The sequence below is a fragment of the Ailuropoda melanoleuca genome, chromosome X (assembly GCF_002007445.2).
Source record: "Ailuropoda melanoleuca isolate Jingjing chromosome X, ASM200744v2, whole genome shotgun sequence".
In the NCBI taxonomy this organism is placed as follows: Eukaryota; Metazoa; Chordata; class Mammalia; order Carnivora; family Ursidae; genus Ailuropoda; species Ailuropoda melanoleuca.
In genome coordinates this window covers 3,541,714-3,569,158 of record NC_048238.1, presented here as the reverse complement: position 1 = coordinate 3,569,158, position 27,445 = coordinate 3,541,714, and the positions used below count along the sequence as shown (strand labels likewise).

The 27,445-nt window shown below is 41.5% G+C and overlaps 1 protein-coding gene across 3 annotated transcripts in view; it reads left to right on the top strand.

Moving 5' to 3' along the window:
• NLGN4X (neuroligin 4 X-linked) overlaps positions 1-24,707 on the top strand; it is a 289,436-nt gene extending 264,729 nt beyond the window's left edge. For 2 of the 3 annotated variants that reach the window (XM_034649474.1, XM_034649472.1), the window contains 3 exons: positions 8,398-8,583; positions 11,943-12,732; positions 20,981-21,830. In XM_034649474.1, coding sequence (XP_034505365.1) covers positions 8,398-8,583; positions 11,943-12,732; positions 20,981-21,830 — 1,826 coding nt within the window. Of the gene's footprint in view, positions 1-8,397; positions 8,584-11,942; positions 12,733-20,980 lie in introns of all 3 variants that reach the window. The other variant, XM_034649473.1, reaches the window with a different exon arrangement.
• Positions 24,708-27,445: the final 2,738 nt, after the last annotated feature.

The window sequence follows — 27,445 nt, the reverse complement described above, 5'->3', positions numbered from 1 at the left end:
TTTCTTCCTTCCTTCCTTCCTTCCTTCCTTCCTTCCTTCCTTCCTTTCCTTTCCTTTCCTTTCCTTTCCTTTCCTTTCCTTTCCTTTCTTTCTCTGGCTTTCCTTCCTTCCTTTTTTCCTTCCTTCCCTCCCTCTATCCATCCACCCACCCATCTACTCAAACATCCATCCTTCTATCTATCATCCATCTATCTCTATCTATGTATCTATCATCTATCTATCTATCTATCTATCTATCTATCTATCATCTATCTATCTATATTTCAACTTCTGAAACTGTACAGTAAGTACTAGTGTGGTATTAAGGCACTATATTTGTGGTAATTTGTTACAGCCACAATGGGGAACTACTGAAATACATAATTTAATTTGTATTTGTTTGTTGTCCATCTCCTATGCTAGAATATGAGTTTCAGGCATTTGAAGATACAGTTTAACTGGTTCATTGCTATATCTTCACCACAAGGACAATGAGTGCCTGGAGTATTGTAGGCACCCATGAAGATCTGGTGAATTGCACCATAGTTCATTGAGTGAATTAAATAAATTAACACCATGTGCCTGTTAAATATTTCATCTCCATTACATCTTCATTATTTTAAGATCCGTTCTTTTTCTGCAGTTGACCCCAGCTCTGGTTCTGCTTTTGCTGTTTGGCCATTGCAAAGTTAATGGTATTTGGTTGAATCCAAGGGTAATGGCCAAAATTCAGGGGACCCGATGTGGTCTCTATATGCTGTCTGTGTAGGGAAGACTTGATATGTTCTTGACTCTGGAAAATTACTTCATTTAAGCAAAGTTGGTGAGATAACATTCCTTGAGTGGAGAATCAGGACAAGATTATATCTAATCTTTAAGAACAGAGTTATTGGGACACCTGGCTGGCTCAGTCGGTAGAACAGACAATCTTCATCTTGGGGTTGTGAGTTTGAACCCCACATTGGGTGTAAAGATAACTTAAAATCTAAAAAAAAAAAAAGCAGTGATCTACTCTTTTTGAGTTGAATTTACTCATACTTGTTTTGTTATATGATCTGTTTAATATTTTTGTATGTTATTTTTCAGTGAGAAATTGTCATTTCTGCCTTTTAAATTTCTCAGGAAAGCCTTCCCTTCTTTTGCAGGTTATCATGCTTACTTGTTACTCATGGGTATGCTGTTGCCTCTCAGATCTTGTTGTTTTCTCTTAATTAGAACAATTTCCATATCTGTGCTCCAGGTTTGCCGGAGAAAACCAATGTTGGAAAGCTTGGGGATATTTCTGGGCACAAAAAAGATTATGTGAGCTAGGAGACAGTGTTGGATTTTGATCGAGTTGGAAAAGAATGCATTGTCCTTATTGCATTTACTTGTTCTGATTGTTTTATGGAAAAATAAGAACAGAACACACTGGTTCTGGTCTACCCCTGGATAGTACTTAGCAGTAAGTACTCATAAATAATAGTATTATGTCCAGCACCATCCTTGTTTGCCATTGAGGATAGAAAAGCATATCTAAGCATATCTAAGGAAAGCAGCATATTTTGAGTTAGTGTACTTTAAAAGAGATTATGACAATTATGTTAAAAATAGGATTGTATAAATCGTCTTTTCTCCTATATGCAGGGCTCTGAATACCATATAGGTACAAAATGTGTATCTTCTGTGTGCTTCATAAATATAGTTTGATGGAAAAACTACGACTTTCAATTCTAATCAGCTTTAAAATATTCTTTTTTACAGTTAAAGTATAGTTGACAATGTTGCATTACCTTTATGGGTACAACAGAGTCTATACGTTAAGCCATGCTCAGCACAAGTGTGGCGACTGTCTGTCACCTGTGGTCCTGAAATATTCTTATTAAAAACAAATAGAAGCATGCAAATGCGAAACAAAAATTGTGTAAGTTTTCAAATACTGTATTTGTCCCCAGCTTTTACTATGTTGCTTGGGTCATTGTGGGTACATATAAATGTTGGTAGAATGGCATCTCCAAAACTCACAGCATGGATAAAAGCTATAATATGAGGTGGTTTTTTGTTGTTGCTTTGTTTTGTTTTTTGCATTGCTTTCCTTTAAGCATATACGGAACACTTAATACAGAGGATTAACAAATACATGCATCACCTTCATGCCAAATCATTTCATAAATGACATGTGCAATCAGACAGCATAGACGTTTTCTGTATCACATGCTTGATCTCCAAGGCAGAGCCTAGGTAGACCAGTAATCAGTTTTCCATCTGGACCCATTTCATTTGCTGGAAGGGCATCTCTTCATACTTGCTGTGTGTCAGTGAAACAAGTAACTAGCAATGCGTCTGCTATCAGGGATGTCGGAGTAGCCGCTGACCATTTGTGAGCACACACCGTAAAGAGCAGGTATGGGACATTTGCATGCGCCTTCCCCACTCCGTTCCCCAAGCAACGCTCTGGGGTAGGCCTTCCCCACTCCGTTCCCCAAGCAACACTCTGTGATAATCACTATCCTCTTCTGAGTTCCACATGTGAGCAAACTGGGACTTGGAAACCTTCAACTACATGCCCAAGGCGTCGCTGTAGGTTCCAACCCAAAGGGGACTGGCTGACCCCAGTGCGCACGCTAACCCGTTACTGAATGACAAGCACGTATCCTTCCTAGAGAGCGGGAAGTTCTGTAATAGAATTCCGCTGAAAGAAACGTACCGAGCTGAGAGATTGGAGACAATCAGGAAACTTTTGAGACGGGAGCTGCGTAGGTAGAAGGAAAGAAAGCAAGGACACTAAAATCCTGCTTCAGGGGTTGGAGCAGGGACGGGATGGGGTTGGTCTACACTCCCGTGAGGCCAGGTCTACAGGAGGAAGGCAGGTGTGGGCAGTGTGGACAAGGCAGCTTGCAAGTTCACCACAGCCCTTTAAAGAGCATCCTGGATGTAGCCAATTGCATCTAAAACCAAATTCACAAAGTAACATAGTGTTTGTTTGGTTTCTAAAGAGCAAGCTACAAATTGTAAAAAATGTAAACCCTTATTTAGAATTAAGTGGGAAAATCACCTATAACCACATTCCCAGAATTAAGCACTCTTAAATGTGGGATTTCCTTCCAGAGTTTACATTTTACACCTCACTTTATTATGTTAATAATCATGGGATCATAGGACCCAGTATTCAGCAACTCATTGTTTTCCCTTGAGAGATCTTAGCTGTGTTTCTGCGTCTCCACAAATGAAGATCCCCCCGTTATATGGTTCAGCCAACAGAATTCACGCAACCTGTCTTTTATTCATGAATGCCGAGATTGCTGTCATCCCTTATTTTCAAAATTACAATCAATAAGAATTGATCCTTGGGTGGCCGACTACCTCTGCACATTCAAATAAAGATTTTTTTTAATAGAAATAGAACCTCAGGGTTTAAGGGTTTTAGGGTTATTGTCATGGTAAGGAAATGGGTTGGAAGCAGCCAGGATGGAGGAGTGAATTGAAAATCTTGTCTCGGGCACTGAGGTGCACACACAGCAGAGGAACGAGGTGTTGGAGCTGTTTCAGAAATAAAAGCGAAAAGATTTGGTGGCCAATTGAATGCAGGTCCCACAAATCTACAGCAGTGTTCCTATGGGCTTTCTAATGGAAACGCATCTAAAGTTGGCTCGGAGAGGATTCGGTCCCAGACTGGCCATTGCCAAAATCTCATCACTGTGAAATTATTAACCAACGCTTCACGCTTTGATCTCTATTGTGTAATAAGGAAACCTGTGTTTATTATTTTGTATTTTGTTTCCAGAATATAATTTTGGTCTTAGTTTGTGAGTTAATATAATTTCAACTAAATTACTTTAAAAAAACACCTGCACAGCCTCATTCTCAATTACATAGTGGGGAATATAATATACTTTATGGAACTAATGTAAGGAATCCCGTTAACCACTGAACGGGTCCCGTGTTTGGAAACCTGTGCCGTAGAAATCAACTGTCCTCGTAATTGTCTTAGATTTATTCTACTGACATTGGAAATAGATTTTGACCCTGTATGACATTGATGTGCTAATTAAATACAGTAGGTTATGACTCATGTCATCTGTAAGCAAACTAAAAACTACAAATGGAGACACTGAATTTCAAGAGCTTTCCCCCATCATGCTCACAGAATTCACGTTGTAATAAATGCACCCGGTGAAGGATTTCTGTGAACATCAGAGAAGAGCGATTTGCATGTATTTGGCTGATTTTCATCTTAAAAGTAAACTCTGCTCTAATTCTTATCACACATTTCTTTCTGGGCTCATTTATGTGACCTCAAATAAATCTATCTCTTCTCACTGGAGAATTTTAGGTAAACATTCCTTTTTGCTTTTACTCCATTAAATTAAGTGTGTGTACAAACACACACACACACACACACGTACATGCCTGTATAGGAATGAGATGTTAGGATTTGAAAAAGACTACTGGTTTGCTAGTAGGCTATTTTGTATCCACGTATATATCACATATTCATACACATGTGTGCTCTCATGGAATGACCTATTAATACAGATACATCCTACATCCATTGCATAAACACGTCCATGCATGACCTACATACACACATATGTGCATATATGCAATTAATAAGAATGAATCTAGTGTCAACTATATTTCAGAAGTTCTTTTAGAAATACAGTTGAGACTCTAATTCTAGCAATTGCAGGTGAATGCACACCCTAAAAATGTGAAATACATTATTCAGTATACACTTAGTACTTATCTTCTGGTTAGTGCTCACCCAAACAAGGTCTGCTCTGCTTATGCTTATGTAATGACTTATCTCCTAGAAGAAAATGGATTGGCGCTTTAAAGTCCTACCGCTGGGCTTCTAACCATTGACCTGCAGTGCACGGACAGCCGTGTGACCTGGAGTCACTCCCCCAAACCCTATGGTACAATTCAGAAGAATGAGAAACCTTTAGATGGTGATAACCTATCATAAAAGCCTGAAACTTTCTATTCTAGCACCAGTAAGAAGACCAAATACAGTGCTTCATTTTTATATGATGTGGAATTTCACTCAACATGCAGGGGGGAAATGTGATTTATGGGGTGTAGGCATGTCTCGTGGACCATATTTTAAAATAACCGCTCGACAACTGAGCATGTCTCTTGTGTGAGTGTATATATATTTTTTTGTTCCTTCCAGGGCTTGGAATGAAACTTGGTATCAATCTAGTGACAGTATGTCTGAGTTTGAGGGTCTGTTTTGTATCTCTCTCTCATTGTTGCATTGTTGGGGTGGGGCGGGGGACTGACTGATTTACAGCCTTCATGGCAGAGACCTTAAATCTCAAAAGCCAAATGTTTCATCAGCTGAAATGCTTCAAGGATCTGTAGCCAGGAGTCCTTATCAGTGAAAGAAGCCATTTGTTTAAACTCTCTGGTTTTAGCCAGCCAACGGGCTGTTCCTGTGAATTCATTGGCAGCATATATGGGCAGTTACGTCCTCTGCGGTGGGACAGACTTCTAAGGATGCTTCTACCAGCACTCAGCTTTGGTGATGTGCCTGGCTGTTTCCAAATTAATTATCTGCTCTCCCATCCATAGAACTCCACGATAGTCAATGCATACACATCTCATATCTGGATTATATCAAACACCGCATTTTCACCATCAGAACAGCAAAGGAATACGCTCTTGCAGAGAAAATAAAATTGCTTGCATTCATTCTGTACCTGCAATGGAAACTCTGCCTTGTTGATTGTTTAAATTACAAGAGAAGGGGGAAAAAAAAAGTCCCTGGGTGTTGCACTAAATGAATATTCTGTGGCAGAAACTATGGTAACACTGACTTCCAAAAAAACCCCACGTTCATTTGCTGAACTTCAGAGATGCATGGAGGAGCTGTTTCCCTCAGGACTTTTGGAAGGAATTCAGAATCGCAAAGATCAAACCTTTCAATAGGACGCTGTGAGGAAAACTGAGATTTGCCAGCGTATAGAATATTAATTAGCCTGGCATTTGAGAGGTTACAACAGACACGTTTTGCTCGGGAGGGGCTCTGAGGTAATAAATGCTGGTGATTTACCGTAGGTTGCAAATCCTCATGGTGCTCCTCGGAAACAAAATAAGCAAATAGGTCATTCCGGGAGAGTTGACAAGAGGGGGTGAGGGGGGAGGAGAGGTGGTGGAGGAAGGATGTGTTAAAGACAGAGCAGTTCTGCCAAAAAATTACTAGAGCCTTTAGGAATTAATCACCTCTTTCCTTAATGGGGAACGGGAGGCTTGTCTTATGGTTATTATACGGCACCCAAACTGCCATTAGGAGCGGTTTCATACAGAAAGCTGCATGAAAGGGGCTTTTCTCCCAAGCCGAGCACGATGCATTTTATGAGAAACTGTGTAAAAGGTTGCATGATGAATGCCAGAGCCGGGGAACATTCGCTGGCATGAAACGCTAATTAGTAATTGCTAATTAAACGAGGGAGGGGTTGGTAACGTCTGAACATTCCCACTAATCACAGCTAATCTCCGCTCCAATCCCTGTGAACGCGGGAGAAGCCTGGATCTGCGGGACGTGCCGTACATGCACAACCTTGCAGGTTTCATCTAGCATCTGTTTGCATAGATACGGTTGATTGTGAGTTCGAGCGTTGCAATTTTAGAACCAAAAAAAAAAAAAAAACCAAAAACAAAAAACCTTCCCGTTGCTTTATTTTAAATGGGGCCCATTCATTTCTGATACCCTCCCAGCACACGCTGTGCATTTTTCTCAGGTGCCTGGGGAACGAAGCCTCGTTTCCTCGTTGGGTACTAGCCTTCATCCCCCACTTACTTTGTTTTACGTTTTAGAAGCTGGTGCTTGGGACCTCCTTAGAATTGCTGTCAGCTTTGGTTAGAGAGGGGACTTGATGACCTCGGTTCTAATTCCTGTTATTTCAGGGCCCAAATCAGTCTGTGTTCACATCGATAGTGGAGCAGGTGATCGCAGGAACTTAATGTGCACTAGTTGAAATGAAGTTAATGGCGTGGCCCTTGGAAATGCAACGGACGATGGAAATATCATAATTGGGTGTTTGGGGCAGGGGCAAATAACAAACTAAAATGGTTTAAAAAAAACCCACTTTTTATGACTTGCATTTTTTTGGGTCAGAAGGCTTGTGCAAGAAAGAAGGGGATATAAAGTTGGGTTCATGCTTGTACAATAAATTAACCTTGGCAGGTGCTTTCCAAAACAACCGTAGTTTTGAATTTCAGCAGGAGAGTTACCTATCTATCAACAAAATGGCTTCAAACCTCAGAAGGAAACCTTTTTTTTCCAGGTCAGGATCTTTTTGCCACATGAAACAGGCAAGGAGTCCAATGTCTATGTGATCACTTTACTCCCATAAATGCCTTTTTTTTTTTTTTTTGCAGCTTCTAAGCGGGAATTAGGAATTTGATGCCTGGGGAGTGAAATTAGTTCCTCAGGTTACGGAATCTTCCTTCTTCTTAAAATAAAACGTACCAGCTCATTCCATTTTAGGAACAGCTGGAGTGATTTGAATATGCATTGTCATTTGGCTGAGATTAAAGACTTGTGGGTTTCTGTGTGTGACTCTGGTATTTGTCCTATAGGGGGAAGATAGAGGTGCATGCTAAGTAAGACTGGGATCTCATGATGTCTATCATTTACTTTGAAACTGGAGCATTAAAAGGAATTCAATGAAAATATTAATAACAAATTCAATGGGAAAAAAACCGACCTATAATGCTTTTATACACATGCTTGTTCTCTTAAACATCTACACAAAAATCCCCCCAGCCCAACACATGTACTATTTTTCCCTGAAAAACTTCTTTTAGGATTTTCCCTGAAAAAACATCTTTTAGGAGACTTTCTCACTTTGCAACCAACATGTGCACAGGAATAATAACCTGAATCTGGTCAAATTTATAGTCTCTGATATTATCACGTGTTATAAATATTTTAGACTGATTGTGTCTGATACAGTAACCCTATACAAACTCACAGAGGAGACATTGTATCATAGGGTCAACAGAAACAATAACCATTGTAACAATGATTTACATAACATAATCGGTCCTGCCATGAAAATGCTGTCCAGGGACGCCTGGGTGGCCGGCCCAGTGGGGTAAGCCTTTGCTTTCAGCTCAGATCATGATCCTAGGGTCCTGGGGTTGAGCCCCATGTCGGTCTCCCTGCTCAGCGGACGGGCTGCTTCTCCATCTGCCTGCAGCTCCCCCAGCTTGTGCTCTCTCTCTGACAAATAAATAAAATCTTAAAAAAAAAAAAAAAAGAAAGCAAAAAAAAAAAATGGTTTCAATGCTCTCCAGTGCTGCTTCTCATCTATAGGGAGACGAGCAAAGAATGAACAAGGTAGACCATGAGATACCTTTTCAAGGACCAGCAACGTGCATGTGCTCTTTAATAGTTGACAGCCCAACGTATCCTGTGTTCTCTTGCAGGGTTTTTAAGTACCGGCGACCAGGCGGCCAAAGGCAACTATGGCCTCCTGGACCAGATCCAGGCGCTACGGTGGATCGAGGAGAATGTGGGCGCCTTCGGTGGGGATCCCAAACGAGTGACCATCTTTGGCTCGGGTGCGGGAGCCTCATGCGTCAGTCTGCTGACCTTGTCGCACTATTCGGAAGGTAATAAGGGCATCCCCGTGCCGGGGGGCTGAGAAGGGAATGCCCGCGGAGTGCATATCCGAGGTGCTTGGTGGTGGTGTTGCCCTAAGTCTCGCTCACAGCGTCCACCGAAAATCCCCAAAATGACATGAACTCCCATTTTTCTAAGTCAGCTTTCTTCCCACGTAAACCCTATTTTGTCATCTCACTTAAATTAACAATGAGATGCCCGTTGCAACAATTGGGACAAAAATGACTTCTTTAGAAAGACCAGCACTTTGCTTCTGCCTCTCCGACTTTATTCGGTCCATTTTAAATGTTATCTTTTTGGTCAACTTTAAATTCGGTCAACTTCTCATCTCAGCTTGGGGAGGGTAATACAGAAGAGAAACAGCGATATAGGTAAGGGTTGCAGATTTGTACATTCCATAAACAACGTGGCTCATGGCCATGTGCTTTAAAACTCGCTTGTCTGGGGTGCCCGGGTGGTTCAGTCCATTAAGCGTCCGACTCTTGACCTCAGCTCGGGTCATGACCTCAGGGTCCTGTGATCGAGCCCGGCATCGGGCTTCATGTTCTCTCCCTTTGCCTCTCTCCCTGCTAAAAAAAAATGACATTAAATAAAATAAAAATCCTGACCCACCCTAAGTCAAGGTAGCTCCCTTGTGTCCGTTGGTGAAGTGAAGCATTTATAGAAAGGAAATGGCAGCTCAGAGAGGTTGCATAACCCACCCAGGGTCACACAGCACGCGACAGAGCCAGGGAAGAAACCAAGCTTCCCAGACCCCGACTCAAACCTATTCCCTTCCTTCCCCTTTAGCGATGAAACATCGGGGAAGAGTGGAAGGTGCTCTTCACCTTCTGTGCAGAATAGACTTGCCTTACGGGTTCATGAATATCTGTGCATATTCCCCATTGCCTCTCCTATTTGCTATTGTATGTACCCACTGCTTTTGCACTTGAATGTTGCGTCGCGAACTTCAGACTTCCTCTGACGGTGTTCAGCAGGCCTTAGGAGATACAAACATTCAGCTTGAGTAGAAATTTTAACTGGTCCGGGCACCAATGTGACAAGTGGATTTTCAGTGTAGTAAGGAGATTCAGAATTCACCCGTCAATGAGATGCCCAGCGCAGGACCCACAAGCAACCATCAGTCAAATCAAAGCTGACAAAGTTGTAGGTGATTTCATAATGTCTAACGAGAGCTCGAATTAGGGGCTCACACTTATGTTAACCCTTCATTTTTACAAAAATGAAAAAGTGAAAAATGAGAGGCTAATATCGATTCCTTGGTAATATCAATTCCTGCAGCATTCCGTGAAATATTTAGACTTTCCCGTTTGTCAGTGGGTATAATCCCCGTTCTCGAGTGAGCAAGTAGTCAGGACCGGCTTCCGTAGGAATCAAGCACTGTAAACCAAATCTAATTGGAGAAAGAGAGTTAATTACTTAAATCAACAGATCGGAGATGAGTGAGCTCTGTGGCCGGGCTGCACGTGGGTCATGTCTCTGCAGGGAAGCTTTTCAAAACAACCCCACAATATATAAATACCCAGACTGTCGGCCTTAGAATTGTACTTGTAGTGATGTAGTCTAAAAACACCATCACCCCATGCATGGAAAATGATGTTTTCATGAAGATGTTCACCACGGTATTATAGCAAAGACTCAAATGAAGAGCTCCAGGATTCAAAAGACAAGAAGGTTATAAGAAACAGGTGCATTTGTTCAAAGGAACAGTAATTGGCGTCAAGAAGTCTGGAGCAGGGGCCCAGGAGCCTGGGAAACCCAATGTCAACGCTGTGCATGTATTGGACTCAGTGGTAGAAAACAGAACGTTGAGTGGCAAACAGCCCCATGGCCATGACACCAAAATGCTGGCGTATCTTGAATTTTCTAGTATGAATTATGGCATTTTTCTTTATCTAATTTTTCACGGTTTATCAGGGGTTATAGTCTGTAACACACACACACACTGCTATATCAGTCATGGCCAATCAGCGTAAAAGGGGAAAAACATAAAACACGTAACTTGTAGCACAATTTGCTTCTTAATCCTGATTATTTTAACTTACGAAAGTCTTCCGTAGACAGGTATTGGCATCGTTTCTTTCGCGGGTTTCTTTCGCACATTGATCTTGAGAGCTAAACACACAAGTCACTAGTTGTACATCTCAGAGAGTATTACCCACTCTGGGAGACTGGCCCCCGAATGGCTTTGATGTTGCATTGAGCAAAGCCAGAGCCATTTAAAATCTTCTCTTGTGTGTCCTCTTTGGGCAATGTTCCAGTCTTTAGAATCGCATCTTCCTGATTGCAATCATGTTTTCCTCACTTGATTGCTTGCATGACCTTAACACTCTACAGGGCACGAACTTCTGGGCTCCCGGCTGAATTATTCTTCCAGCAACTCCCAAGGCATCAGAGCTGCGTCATGCTGGAATTCAAGAAAATGTCAGGAAGAGATAAGAAACAGAATGCTATCATTTTCTACCCCATCATCTCTTCTCCTGCAGTAGTGAAAAATAGAGGGTTTTTTAAAAAGTTATTTTACTTACGGACATTCATATACTAGACTGATGTGATAGAAAATTGTAAGCTACATAGAATTTTACTCATCAAATTGCCCAATTTTTTTTTTTTCATTTCTCGCCAAACAGGTTTTTAACTTGTGACAGAATACAAGACAGAAAAGTCTGGGCTTTGAATTGATGCGATTTCGAGATCAGTCATTTGTTGAAAAATACATTTTAGTTGGCCAAGCAACTGAGGATTCCTTTAGTAATCACTAATTTAATTAATATTTTAGTCGTAAAAGTATGTATGTAATATATTGACGGTGGAAATACAAATACGTGTTGGAATTCATACTCTGAAACTGATTTCAGCGCATGGTTTTTTCCCCCATAATGAAGTGCTACCTGGTTTCGCCAGTGAGGCAAAACGGTCTTTGACGTCTTCTTGGCACAAAGCGTATTTTTCAGGAATGGGGGAGGTGATAACTCGCTGAGGCATTATTCACAGCATCTGGCGATGGGGATGCCAACATGAAATTGGGGAAGGGTAGATGGAGTGCGTGGGTTTTTTTTTTAAACCAGTGCAGCTAAATTGTAAATGCAGTTTCAGGTTCTTAAACCCTGCGTGTGCGTGTGTGTGCGTGTATGTGTGTGTGAAGAACACCCCAGCTAACCAATATCCAGCAGGAGGGGGAGGGGGAGAGAAAGAGATGGAAATGACTAAAAACTCCTGAAAGAGCTGAATGCCACTGTATCCAGAAATTCACATGCCCCAGAGACAATCAGAGCCTTCTTTGCGAAGTAAAAGCTGCTTTTCTATCTTTCGGGTTTTCATTTGCATGTCTACAACTCTGCACCTGCAGGTCTGTTCCAGAAGGCTATCATCCAGAGTGGGACCGCCCTGTCCAGCTGGGCAGTGAACTACCAGCCTGCCAAGTACACTCGGATATTGGCAGATAAAGTCGGCTGCAACATGCTGGATACCACGGACATGGTGGAATGTCTTCGGAATAAGAACTACAAAGAGCTCATTCAGCAGACCATCACCCCCGCCACGTACCACATTTCCTTTGGCCCCGTCATCGACGGCGATGTCATCCCAGACGACCCCCAGATCCTGATGGAGCAGGGGGAGTTCCTGAATTACGACATCATGCTGGGCGTCAACCAGGGGGAAGGCTTGAAGTTTGTGGATGGCATCGTGGACAACGAAGATGGCGTGACGCCCAATGACTTTGACTTCTCCGTGTCCAACTTTGTGGACAACCTTTATGGCTACCCGGAGGGGAAGGACACGTTGCGGGAGACCATCAAATTCATGTACACGGACTGGGCCGACAAGGAAAACCCGGAGACGCGTCGGAAAACCCTCGTGGCTCTCTTCACGGACCACCAGTGGGTGGCCCCCGCTGTGGCCACCGCCGACCTCCACGCTCAGTATGGCTCTCCTACGTACTTCTATGCCTTCTATCACCACTGCCAGAGTGAAATGAAGCCCAGCTGGGCAGACTCAGCCCACGGCGACGAAGTGCCCTACGTCTTTGGGATCCCCATGATCGGCCCCACTGAGCTCTTCAGCTGTAACTTCTCCAAGAACGATGTCATGCTCAGCGCTGTGGTCATGACCTACTGGACCAACTTCGCCAAAACCGGGTATGTTCTTCCCACGCTGGCTTCTTACTTCTCTCCTGGTTTGTCTGCTTCCTTCATACAACTCTTCTTTCCATGACACATACGCACACACACAATAACGGTGGAGGGGCCTCGTTGTTTCCTCACCCCGCATTGCGTCGTATCAACCAGCATTTGACCAGCGTGCTAATTGCATGACTAAAAACTCTGTTTTCCACCTGCCGGTTCAGGGCTGAGACATAATGGCAATTCTATTGGACGCTGATCCCAGAATTTCAAGTCTCAGTAGGAACCTGGTCACCTTTGATAAATAATAGGGTTATCAAAACCTATGTGCCACGTGGCCAATTGTCGTTATTGTGTAGCCAAGAGAGTAAAGTCAATCTCATAATACATCTAGGAAATACTGTGTGGGTATATATACTATATAATAACACACATATATGTGTATACATCTGTAGTGTTTCTCTACAGTTATGAGATTTATTTCCTATGTATACGTATATTTACAAATATATTCATTTAAATATGTCATACACATTTATTTCATAAATAAATACCCATTTCATATATATGTGTGTATATATAGGAAATAAATGTATATAAATGTATATAATATACCTCAAAGGAAAGTGTATAAATATATATATACTCGTGTATATATATATTTGTGTATATTTTTATATATACATACATATATATATGTATAGGAAAGTGTATAAATGTATACACACCTCAAAGGGAAGCTCGTTGGCTAAACATAGCGGAAAATATACAAGACCCACACATAATAATCGATATCACCAATGTCGTCTTCAACAGCGTCTCTGCAAACAATGAGAGAAGAAGACTCCCCAACATTTCAAATAGCTACAAACATCACAGCATCTTTTCATTTTTCTCTTGTCTAGTAACATAATTGTGGAAATTAATGAGCTATCATTCTGTTCTACCTGCATCCACTTCTCTTATTAACTTTGAGCCTCATGCCTGGAATTAACATCGGAGATGCCCAGGGCTCCGAGGGTTGGTCAATCTCCCCATGGCGTGCCGCGTGTCAGAATGGGGTTCCCACCCTGCGGCAGCCCCGCCCCAGTGCCTGAGTCCTGTGCACCTCGAAAGACAGGATGTGGGGAAGCTGAGGGTTTCCGTGCTTCCTTAGGGCTTTAACAGGTGTCATTCTTTACAATGACCCCAAATATTATTGGGTGGCAAGTGCTTTCAGAGTATTTTGTGGTCCTAGCAAAGGTATGGCATGCTTATAGAGCGCCAAGTGTATTGCATGGATACCCACTTTGAACTGTTAGATTTGAGTAGTTTGGTCTAAGAAAAGGTCCTATGAGGGTGTCGGGGAGGGAGAATGCATGGACGTTTGAGAGAGGTGCACGCCTGTCACCTGAAGGTTGTTTCTTCAACAAGGAGATGACTGAGGTCAAGTCCACAAGTATTTTTCTATGATCCTTGTTTATTATATTATTATAACGTCCCTAGGGCTGCTATAACTGTATGCCACAAATGGTGTGGATTAAAACCACAGAAACGTACTGTCTCACAGTTTGGATGCTAGAAGTCCAAAATGCAGGTGTTGGCAGAACCGTGCTCCCTCTAAGACCTGCAAGGGCAGGTTTCCTGCTTCTTCCTAGCTCCCATTGGTTTGTAGGCTCTCTTTGGTGTGCCTTGCTTCCAGCCACGTCCCTCCAATTTCTGCATCTGCATCCCGTCCAACCTTCCTATGTGTCTCTGTCTTTAGATGGCCATCTTCTTATCAGGATGTTGGTCATATTAGCTTAAAAGTCCAGCCTGCTCCATCTTATCTCAACTGATTCCCTCTGTAATGACCCTATTTCCAAATAAGGCCACACATTCTGAGGGACTGGGGGTTACCTCTGCAGCCTATGTTAATTTGAGGGGGAACACTTCAACCCATCAGCCCTCCTGAAGGCAGGATGATGCCCAATTGTGTCCTTGAACTCAGATGGGTGATACCTTTCCTAGCAAAGTGTCACATTCTTAAAGCAGAAAGACTCACAAGGCCATTTCCCAAATGGTGGCCATGCCCGTTCACTAACACTGGCATCCGCCCATAGCACTCTTTACGTGATATCTAAACACACCATCATTGCTTACCTTCGTTAAAACCACATACTTTTTCCCCTTACACGTTTGGAAATGAACTTCATATGATTTTCTTAAATGGGAAGCGACTATCATTCATCACCAGTGTAACTGAACCATTAAAAAAAAATGGTAAAATCCAAACAAAGCCATTAAATTCTCGTTAGCTCCTCTCGCCTTGCCAAAGGCTCTGAGGCTGATGCTCTCGCGCTGTTTAACAAAGAAAGAAAAGAAGATAAAGGAAATTAATGAATGTCATGAGACGGGAAAGAGCTCCTAGCTCCAAATGGACCTTTTCACCAAGACCTATCAAAGACTGAGCCAGGATTAGAAGTACCACAACATTCTGTTAGTGGGTGCGTTTTCATGGCCTCACTTGGGTTCCTAAGATCTCCATTCCTACCGCCTGTGTTTCATCCCCGTGTATGGGGAACATAGACGCGGAGCTCTTGATGTGGCCTGGGATTCATCACGGGCCACAGACCTTCATATGGCCATTCGCGGTATGTGCTCAGGATGCTTGTGGCCTTCACGAAGGTGCTAAAGATGGTGGGACACATGGGAAAAGAGTGAGCACATCAGCTGCGAGGAACAGCTCTCCTCTGAGGGGAGTCAAAAACTTCAGAGAGAGTTGAGCCCTCACTGAGCAAACAGGAAAGAGACGATGGAGAGCTCTGGATGTCAGTCTGAAGGATCTGGACCGCATCCAAACAGGGGCTGGTTTTGCTTCCGCAGTGCATGCCAATCCCAGGTGAAATAATAAATGCTTAGGGATATTAATGCAGTGAGTTTTCTTAATTCAGCTGGAAAGGTCACTGAAATGACCGAAATCATCCTTTAGGGGAGGTCCCTCAGAACTCCTCTAATGTGAAATGCAAAATGCCATTTTCCAACGTAAGTAGGGGGTAACATTTCCATAGCTGCTGGTCTAACAAGAAAATGGAGGAACAAGGGGATGTGAGGTCTGCTGATTTAGTTATTTGTCAATACATCTCAAAGTCCTAAGAGGTAGTTGGTAGTTATTTATTTAAATAGGGCGGTGGTACAATAAGGTCTGTGCAGAGGAGTACTTCCTTGTCCCCAGGGGGCTGCTTGAGGGGTACAGAGGAACATGAGCCGAAATGGTGCCCATAAGGGAATAATGTAGGATAAACCATATCGATGCCACTGGGTGAGGGGTGGTGCTTAATTCTGGACTCAGAGTATAAGACCCGCCTGGTGCAAGGAATCCAAGTGCTCGTGGACCAAACACCGATTTGGTTTGAGCTCTTTGCGCAAAGAAGTGGCAATAAAGGGAGCACCAAGGAAGACTTGATCTCTCTAGAACACATTGCAACAGGCAGCACTTTGAGCAACTTAATGATGCCTTGTCCATCGAAGGCCTTACTTGAATGCTATCAAGTTAAGAGAATGGAAAGACAGTTTTGGCACGGCCAATGCAACCAATACAGATTTCAATTTTTTTGATTAGTTCTCAGGACATTGGTGTAAGGCTGCATGAATTTTGGTCATGTTGGTTATCTCGTGATGAGTTTGTCTTCAACCTTTGCAAAAAGCAAGAGGCGCTTAGGGTCAGGGCTTAGGGACACCTGCAGCCTCGGTCTGGTCTTAAAATGACCTTTCCTGCCAAAACACAATTTAAGCTGAATGAATGAACGTCTGTCTTGTGTAGGTGGACATGTGTCATCGAACCCATTTTCTTGGTGCATAGGGTAGTCTTCTTCTTAGAGGTCTAGTAACTAATAGCTACTACAATATGTTGGGTGCAAGGAGGACCTTACACCACCAAAAAGAGCCTCTCAGAGAGTTTACTGATATTTTTAAAGAAATCATACTACCTATCTCTAGCAAATAAAATGGACCACAAGAGCTTAGAAATGCACTTGACTGTTCTTTGCCAAAATGATGTCTCCAATTATGACAGGTGAAAATGTCTGTTTCAGGTGCTGGGAAATGCAGATATGCATTGAGGTTTTTACTCGGGAGGGAAGTTACATCCGTTTCGTTCTATCCTTAATCATTATGATCTTTAATTTTACTCGTGGAAATTAAAATATGCCACCTGCAGAAGTCAAGTCTAAAAAGCAAGACACTGATATCCCACTTAGAGGTCTTGCTGTCTTTGGAGTGTTTGACAAGGAAAATGATGGACTTTCATAAGCTCTGTGAGTTTATCTTGGGTTAAGGCTTCTGACTGTGCATCTCCAAGAGCTTTGATAGATTGTATCAGGCTAAAGCTTACTTATCTGGATTTTCAAAATCCTCTGCTCTATTCTTTGAGAACAAAATAAATGTGTTTCTTTACCTTTCAAATGCACAGTGAATTTCATCAAAAATAGTCCAAAATCAAACATGAACAGAACACTCTCTTTCCGAGATGCCGTCCACTTAATAAAAGGTCCACACAGCTAATAGACCCAGTTCAGTGAAATCAGATCAGTGGAAAAATAGTAGGAATCCTCACCACCTTTCCTTGCTTTTAGAGCAACAAAAATCGATGACAAATGTTTCCATGGCAGATTCCAATTAAATAGGAATTTTTTCAAAAATTTATTCCAGAAGACTCAAAAGAAACATGAGATGCTATACTGAAGCCAACACTTTTATGAAACATGTAAGAATTTTAAAAAGAAGAGATAAAAAGTTCATTTTTAAATATATTAATGCTTATAAATGAGCACATAAATAAGAAAACTCATGGCATTAGGACCTATAATTTTATGTTTTATTTTCTTAATCCTATTAGTAAAATAAAAGCACTTCAGTTAGTGTGTATTCAGTTAAAAGGTGAAATTTCTTTTTCTGGTATACCACGTATATAATTAGATCTATATATATAGATAGATATAGATATCTACATACGTAGTATATTTTATGCAGTATGTACTATGGTATACAATATACTTTCATACAGTATATAATATACAGTATACTTTAATATAGCATATACTGTATATATACACAGTATACCATATATACTGTGGTATAGAATATATACTATATGTACTATATAGCACACTGCATATATTGTGGTCTACAATACATTCTATATATAGTACACAATATACTATGGTATCAGTATAATTTTATACAATGTAGACTCTAGATAGTATATATGCTGTGATGTACAATCTATTATATACAGTATATAGTATACCATATATACTATAACATACAGTATACTTTTATACAATGTGTACTATAGACAGTATATAATATACTGCATATGCTATGGTTTATAACATGCAATATACAAATACAGTATACCGTGTATACTTTGGTGTAGTGTACAGTATACTTATATACAATATATTCTATAGACAGTATAGAATATATTGTATATGCTGATTTACAATATATACAATATACAAATACAGCATACCATATATACTGTTATATACAGTAAATACTATGTGCAGTATATAGTGTACCTTATATACTGTAGTGCACAGTATACTTTTATTCAGTGTATACTATAGACATTATATGCATACTGCATATGCTATGGTTTATAACATGCAATATACAAATACAGTGTACCATATATACTTTGGTGTAGTGTACAGTATACTTTTATACAGTATATATACAGCATATATTGTATATGCTATGATTGATAATATATACAATATACAAATACAGTATACTGTATATACTATGGTATACAGTAAAGACTATGTGCAGTATACAGTGTACCTTATATACTATAGCATAGAGTATACTTTTATACAATGTATACTATAGACAGTATATAATATAGTGCATATGCTATGGTTTATAACATGCAATATACAAATACAGTGTACTGTATATACTATGGTATACAGTAAAGACTATGTGCAGTATACAGTGTACCTTATATACTATAGCATACAGTATACTTTTATACAATGTATACTATAGACAGTATATAATATAGTGCATATGCTATGGTTTATAACATGCAATATACAAATACAGTGTACCATATATACTTTGGTGTAGTGTATACTTTTATACAATATGTACTATATTGTATGCTATGATTTATAATATATACAATCTACAAATGCAGTATACTGTATATACTGTGGTATACAGTAAATACGATGTACAGTATACAGTGTACCTTATATACTGTGGTATACAGTAAATACGATGTACAGTATACAGTGTACCTTATATACTGTGGTATACAGTATATAATATACTGCACATGCTATGATTTAAAATATATGCAATATATAAACATACCATATATACTGTGGTATACAGTAAATGCCATGTACAGTGTTTAGTACACCATATATACCATGGTATACAGTATAGTTTCATACGGCATGCACTATATACAGGATATAGTATACTGTATATGCTGTTGTTATTACAGCATATGACTTTATAGTCATCTCTCCCTAAGCAATTTTCTACTTCACATATTGGCAAAAGGGGACAATATTTATTAAGCTGTCCCTATTTGCCCCACACTGTGTACTGATTATTCCACCTCCATCACTAACTTCCAATCCCAATATTCTCACCCATTCTTAGATGAAGGTGATGAGGCTGAGAGAGGCTTAAGAGTTTGCTCATGATTTCACAGCTGTGAAGAGGGACAGCTGCAGAGCTTAAGGCATGGAAATGCTTTTGACAGCCTCAGACTGAGGGCAAAAGTCCTTCCTTTAGCAAACGCTGCACCTGCTGGTCCGTACATTGTTTGCATCCCGCCCAATGCACGGTCATGTGTGTGGACTTGGGATCTTCAGGGAGGACCTTCTGGTCCCCCAGTCTTCTGGTATGTGAGCTGACGGAGAGTGGCTGCAGGTAGCTTTTTAAGTGCTTCCGGGCAGTTGTAGCGTGCCAGGTAGAAGTTCGAATACCCAGGGCGATCGACGTGGGTGTGCAGGTCCCACCTTGTTCCGGCCCATATGCGATGTCTGAATGCTCAGTGCTGTTTAACAGATGACATTTTACTTTGCCTGACCTCAAAATTTTCCAAACAAATAAACATAAAGATGAACTATACTTCACTTTACCAACCCTAAAAAATAAACGGAAGAGATGAGAATAGGATATTTTGGGGAGGTTGCTTGTGAGATTTAAAGAGTTGGTGGCAAAAACATTTAAAGTACCATGTTGTGGATTATCCTTTACTTTTGATGATTTGCTTCCTTCCTCTGCTCGCTTATGTGGATAACAAGGCAATTCTCGGGTTCAAAGTTGGCCGGGCGCACTTAACATCTACAAAACCCCTCAATTTCTGGCACTGAGTGTTAGTTCTTCTAAACGTGTGAACTTCACTATATTTGAAAGTGTGATCTTATCAAAATTCTTAGAATTAATGGAAAGTTCTTTGATCTTTACGTGGTTCAGTCTTCAAAAGGCTTTCAAGCACATAAGTATGCCTCTTTCAAATAGAGAGCAAATACGTGATGCATATTACTGTTTACTCACATTTTGCAATTACAAGGCCTGTTTTTATTTGATTTTCAACATACATTTTAGTTATTAAAGCTGCAATCTGTAGTCGTCCACCTCAGACGCCACTCTTGAGCAAGAAAGAGAATGTCTGCTTTTTTGAACAACAGCCTCTAAGTTAGGATTTCTCAACCTCAATACTATTGACATTTGTGACAAGAGACTTCTTTGTGTGGTGGGCTCTCTTGTGCGCTGGAGAATGTTGAACGCTGCCCCCAAGCCCTCCACCCATTCCTGGCACGACCCTCCATGCATGAGAACCAAAAATGTCTCCGGACATTGCCAAATGTCCCTGTGCGGGCAAAACACCTTTGGTTAAGATTTATGGCTCCAAAGTAGCTAAACTCGAAATACTGAAAAACGTCTTACACCCATTTTTTTCCCTCAGTTTTTCCTTGTTGAAGAGCATTTGATGCATTCAAAAAATGGTACAAATGTTATGGAAATGCCATGACCCTGCCATCGGGAATTATGTTTTAAATAAAGGGAAGAGGGGGTGTTAATGAAAAGACAAAATGGTAGCCGTGTTTGAATTCCAGCAGATTGTGTCTGTTGCTCCTTGGGTACTTGGTTCTCATCAATAAACACGTGTGATTCACTGGTTGTGATTCCCTGTTTTATTTGATGAAGAGATTTACGTGTCCGGTGTCGGAGAGTGTGACCTTCTTTCTCTTTTTTTTCTCCCTTCTGTCCCCAGTGACCCAAATCAGCCTGTTCCTCAGGATACCAAGTTCATTCATACAAAACCCAATCGCTTTGAGGAGGTGGCCTGGTCCAAGTATAACCCCAAAGACCAGCTCTATCTGCATATTGGCCTAAAGCCCAGAGTGAGGGATCACTACCGAGCGACCAAGGTTGCTTTCTGGCTGGAACTGGTTCCCCACCTTCACAACCTGAATGAGATCTTCCAGTATGTCTCAACGACCACAAAGGTCCCTCCTCCTGACATGACCTCCTTTCCCTATGGAACCCGCCGGTCTCCCGCCAAGATATGGCCCACGACCAAACGCCCAGCCATCACTCCCGCTAACAACCCCAAACACTCCAAGGACCCTCATAAGACAGGGCCTGAGGACACAACTGTCCTCATCGAAACCAAACGGGATTACTCCACCGAACTGAGTGTCACCATCGCCGTGGGGGCCTCCCTGCTCTTCCTCAACATTCTGGCCTTTGCGGCTCTGTACTACAAGAAGGACAAGAGACGCCACGAAACGCACAGGCGCCCCAGTCCCCAGAGAAACACGACCAATGACATTGCTCACATTCAGAACGAAGAGATCATGTCGCTGCAGATGAAGCAGCTCGAACACGACCACGAGTGCGAGTCACTGCAGGCACACGACACGCTGAGGCTCACCTGTCCCCCAGACTACACCCTGACGCTGCGCCGGTCTCCGGATGACATCCCACTCATGACACCAAACACCATCACCATGATTCCAAACACACTGACGGGGATGCAACCTTTGCATACGTTCAACACCTTCAGCGGAGGACAAAACAGCACCAATCTCCCCCACGGACACTCAACCACTAGAGTATAGCTTTGCGGTTCCCTTGCCCTCCCTCGGCTCCTCCCCGCCGGAGACAGGGAGAAAGAGAGAAGCAACATCCCCACGCAAGGAATGTCTGTCATCCCACTGACTTAGGACAGAAACAGAAGAACAGCAACAGGGCCACCATCATGTCCCTGTGGACCCATCCCATTGGCATTTCCCAGTATTACGAGATCAACTTCTGACCCTATGAAATGTGAAAAAGTATCCATTGCTGTTACATCCCTGCTTCACCCTCCTCATCTCTCCAACGAACGTTTAGCGTGACTAGGACATCGCCGTCTCACGGACCTGGATGTTTCCAACGCAACACTGAAAGCTGACCCTTTGGGAACTCAGCCAGGGACACTTAAAAAAAAATTTTTTTTTAAATTACAATTGAAAAGCAAAACAAAACCCAACAAAAAAAGTTCTTTATGTGCCATACGACGGATGGCTCCATGGAAGGAAAGAAAGAGTCTGTGGGCTTTTACCCAGCATACGGAGAGGAGGAAACATAGAATTTTATTATTCCGAGAGCAGACTATGTAGGAACATACGTATAGTCCTGTGCAAAGAGATGTTTTGCCAGCCTGAACTATATTTAAGAAACTTTGTAAAAAAAACAAAAAACAAAAAAATGTATATAGCTGTGAGTTTAAACAAAAACACACACAGAGGAAAAAAAAACCAACAAAAAAGCTTTTATTGGTGTTTTCAGTTTGAAAGAGCCTTTCCCAAGATTGTGCTTTTCATTGTGGTCTGTATGTATATAAATATATATATATATATATACACATTAGTCATTCACCTCTGTTTCCTCCCGGACACAGGAGGATTTTCTTCTTAATTACTTGTGGTCAGCAGAGACACGGGGCTTTCTAACACATTTCATTTGTAGGAGAATGTGGTGTCACTCAGCGGACCCAGACTGTCTGTGCCGTGGGGCGTCCCCCCTTCGCAGGTTGCACAAATGCATGCAGCGGCATTCCTAGGAGACCGTGGTTTCAGAAAACTTTTTTATTTTTGTGTGTTAGCCTTCACGGAGTTGCAACGCCAGGACGGACCCCCAGCGTGGGGTCCACGGAGAGCTTGTCGAATTAGAAACACACACCCACAGAGCGATGGCAGGAGACACAAAACACAGATCTTGGTCTGTCGTTGTGGTTCTTTGAGTATGTTGAGGGAGATTTGCTTCCCACTCCAGGGTCCTGCCAAAAAAGGGAAGAAAGCTTGCCTTTGGTGGGGCCATGCCCTGCCGAGTAAATACGGCTCAGTGTTCCCGCAGTGCAGCTGTGGAAGGCTTAACGCTGGTTAAGCTACCTCCTCCGTTTAGCTAATCAGATTGAAGCGAGGGCATGTGTCTTTCCCTTTTTTTTTTTTTTTTTCGGTTTAAGCAGTAAGTCCCTTATTTATCAGTAAGCAAGATTTTTTAATTCTTCCTATCATTTATTGGACAAAACATACGCTTGTCTGAAAGTCCTGCCTTCCGTGGACCTATATATCAGTCCCTGATCCATGAGCACTGCAGACAGAAAACAAACCCACAGAAAAGGACAGAACGTGAAAAGTGCTTTGCGTGGGTTTTCGGGGAAGTTAGGATAGCTTTCACCGTCAAGGTAAGATATGCAAATGACTCACCCATTTTTAAATCGGCAAGCAAGCTGGGGACCGGAGATGTGCCCTCCAACACCTTCCCATGTTCCCATTGTCCTTTTAATTCTCCCGAAGGAATATTTTTGAGTGTCATAAGGTGGAAAGAAAAGATAGCCGTGGTTACTTTGTATTTTGTCTTTCAAGAATTATTGCAGCATTAGGAAATAGTAGCCAGAGATACCTGAAAATACTGTCTCTGGGCTTGACTGTGGTTATTTTGCAAAGCCAGGCTTAAAAGTCATTGCTGAGTTGGGGGTTCTCCGGAAAGAGCAGTCCAACCAACGTCCTTTTGCCCCTCGGGACTACCTTTGCGAACCGAACCCATACACGAACACTGTAGTGATGTACGTCAGCGTGTTCGAAAACGCCCTCTAGGAAAAGACAGTCCTTAGAAATGCACACAAGTCACACATTCAATTCTGTCGTTTATCTGGGGTTCCACGTGGGAGGGGTTCTCTGTATATACATTTGCGACCTGTTTCAATCCCTCCTTCACACGTGGCGAAGCCACACTCCTTCCCTGCAGCTCGAGGGGTCACGGATACGAGTTTTGTCCCCCAGTTCATCACTTTCTAAAGCGATTGTCAGGTCATTTCTGCAAGCTGTTTGTTTCCCCCAGCTGGGCTACGGCGACTTAGGCTGTCCATACATCTCCACGGGAAGTGATGCCTGGCATCGGTGTGGGTCTGGTATGTTTGTAATGTGAATTCCAATATTTGTTTAGTATTTCCAATTGTCTTCTGCTAGCAATATGCACACTAATGTGTCAGGCTTGTGACATTTGGATAAGGAAAAAAAAAAAGAGTTCTTGTTAAGTGAATAACTTTAGCTTTTACAGAGGATATGATCAAAAGAAATTTAATACATCTTAAAGGATATCTTATTTCTACATGGAAAGAAGTTATAGAATCTTCATAGAGTTCTATGAGAATAAAATATACTTGCTATCTATAAAAAAGTGAAAAAAGAGGAAAAAAATAAGTAAAAAACAAAACAAAAAACAAAACAAAACACAAAACAAAACAAAAAACTTTCCTAGGCTTTTATTCTTGACCTTCACAGGCACGCAGGGTTTAATGGTTTCTTGAGTTATTATTTTGCAATTTTGTTTTTGATTTTGCCTTAAGTAATGATAGAAGATATATATGGCTGGACACATATGTATAAACTTTTCAGCAGCATTTTTAATAATAAAATATCACAGTATTTTCTAATGCTTTGTGCAAATAATTACGCGTCCGTTGTTTTGTTGTAGCTGGTCTATTTTATTGACTTTTTCTTTTCCGCCCTCCGACCGCCGTCTTCGTTTTAAGAGCTCAGTGGTCCATCAGGTAAACATGGACCCACTCTACTGGTGAGGGATGAAGGAAACCGTGGATGATGCCTCTGATGTTTCCTGAATGTTTCTGAAACGCAACGCTGGGATCTATGACTTCTCCTATTGCCCGTCCGTTCTTCCGGCGCTGGGTTTGGCGTCGACCTAATCATGCCCTGCAGCTTTCAAATAGCCTTCGTGGAGTAAATCTGCAAGGGACAGAAATTCTGAGTACATGTCAAGAGGCAGAAAACTGCCACCATGCCAGGGAGAGCAAATTTGCCAAGTCCTCACGGTGCATCTGCCATCTCCTATCCAGGTGACCGTTCGTGAGAGCCCCCAGGGAAGGCACCTGTGTTACCCCTTTTTTGAAGTGGACGAAATTGGGAGTCACACACTTTCAGCTGGTAGGTAGCAGAGCCTAGGTTCAGAGGGAGAGAGCGTGCTTCCAAGTCGAGACTCCACCAAAAAGACAGCAGGAATTTCTAGCCCACCTGCGTGCATCGCATGACCAATTAGCCAATTATCATATAAAGAGCCCCAGCAAATCCTGTGACTGTTTGCTGCACTTGAACTCTGAATAGTTTTACATATTGATTCAGGTCATTTGCTGAGTGGGAGGCCAACGGGATATATAGATTACATGTTATATATGTAGTAATAATATTTTAATAATACATTTCATTATTAATGACATTAATAATTGAATAAAATACTTCATATTATATTTTATTATAATATATAAATAAGAATATAAGTATATTCTACATAAAATATGAAAATAGTGATCATATTATTTATGATTAATTTATAATTATGTAAAGTAAAATGCATAGTAATTTTATTAGATTTAAAGTACAGGAAACAAATTTATATATTCTATATAAATATTATTTAATATATATTACAATATAAATATATTTAATATACACATAAATTATATAAAATATATACCATATATAATCTGTGATGTATATAGTTTATATAATATATAGTATATATTATAATCCATAATATATACTAATACAATATATATAGTTTATATATATGTTTAATATATATAGTTTATAAATATATAGTTTATATATAATATAGTATATATTATATTATAATCCATAATGTATACTGTATATTATAATCATGATATATAATTTAAATATATAAGTTATATGAATTACAGATTATATGTTATTTTTATATATTTACATATACATTATATATTATATATATATTTTATGTAAATATATAAAGTATTTATTTTTATATATTTACATATCCTATATAGTTATATACATATTTCATGTATAGCATATATGTATTACATGTATTATACATGTGAATATATATTCTCAAACACACATATATGTATATATAATATATGTATTTAATGGAAATGCCATTTTCATGAATTCAAAATTGAAAAAAATTCAAGCAAAATAAAATTGAATCTTTAGTAAATGTTAGGTAGAGGAAAGTCACTGTTTTTTCCCAGCATTGTATGCATTCCTGACCATTCCAACTTGGAAAGTGGTAAAATGTGTGCATTCCCTCGTTCGACTGATTCACTCACCCATTTATTCACCCAGCAAACCTTTAGGCAGCATGTCCATCGCCCCAGGCTGTGCTGGGGTTGGCATTAGAAATGAAAGGACACCCTCTTTCCACCCTAGAACTGGGCTTGGAGGACGGGGAAGTACAGGAATGGAGGGCAGGAGGCTTTGGAGTTGGTACCTACCGTTCCAGGAGGAGTCTAGACAGCCCCTTAACCCCATCTGCCAGGAGTGCCGAGCCTTCTCTGGGAAGCACCCCCAAACGCCGTGTCTCCAAATAGAGGGGGGAGTCCATGGGACTTAACAGTGGTGCTGAGAGCTCGGGGAGGTCAGCTGTACACCTTCGAACTGAGAAGACGGGACTTTGGGGAACCATAGCTTTGTGGTCAGAGCTGGAAAACACAAGGTGGTCTCTGGGAAAGGTGTGGGCAACAGCATCGAGCTCCTAAAATGCCCAAGTCACAAGACGTGCAGTTTGCACATGGTCCTGCATCCAAGCGGGAGGCAGTGAAAGATTGCCCCAGACAGGGTGTGAACCTATGTGTCCTATTTAACAGCATTCCCCCCCACACCCGCTGTTCCAGGGAATGTGCTGGATGTTGGGCTAGGGTGCTGATGCTGCTTCAGCCGGGGACACTATGCGGGCTGGGGTCTCCCCACTTCTGCCCAGCACTCTCAAAGTGATGGACATCTTGCTGCTTCCCAACAATCCTCCAGCTACCAGAGCGCTCTCTCCAGCAGTAGCCGGGATGGTCACAATCAGGGGTTCCCCGGGCGGGGGGTGGGGGCAGTGAGACGTGCTCAGTGGGAAGCCAGGGCAATGAGGAGCATCTTCTCGGGGGTGGTGAGGACAGGGACAGGACCGAGAGCCGTTTTACACCTGTGTGTTGCAGAACCGATAAAGCACAGTGGTCAGAGATGACCCGCGGCACATTTGTTGTCCAGACTGAGCTGGTCACTTGCAGCAAAGGCAAGAAGGGAGAGCCATCTGGGTGAGGACCCCTCCTGGCATGGACAAGCATGTGCACTTATCCTGAGCCATTCTTTGGTGGCTCTGCAGGGAGCAAGAATTTGTTCTGGGTTGGTGGCTCTCAGGCTATTTG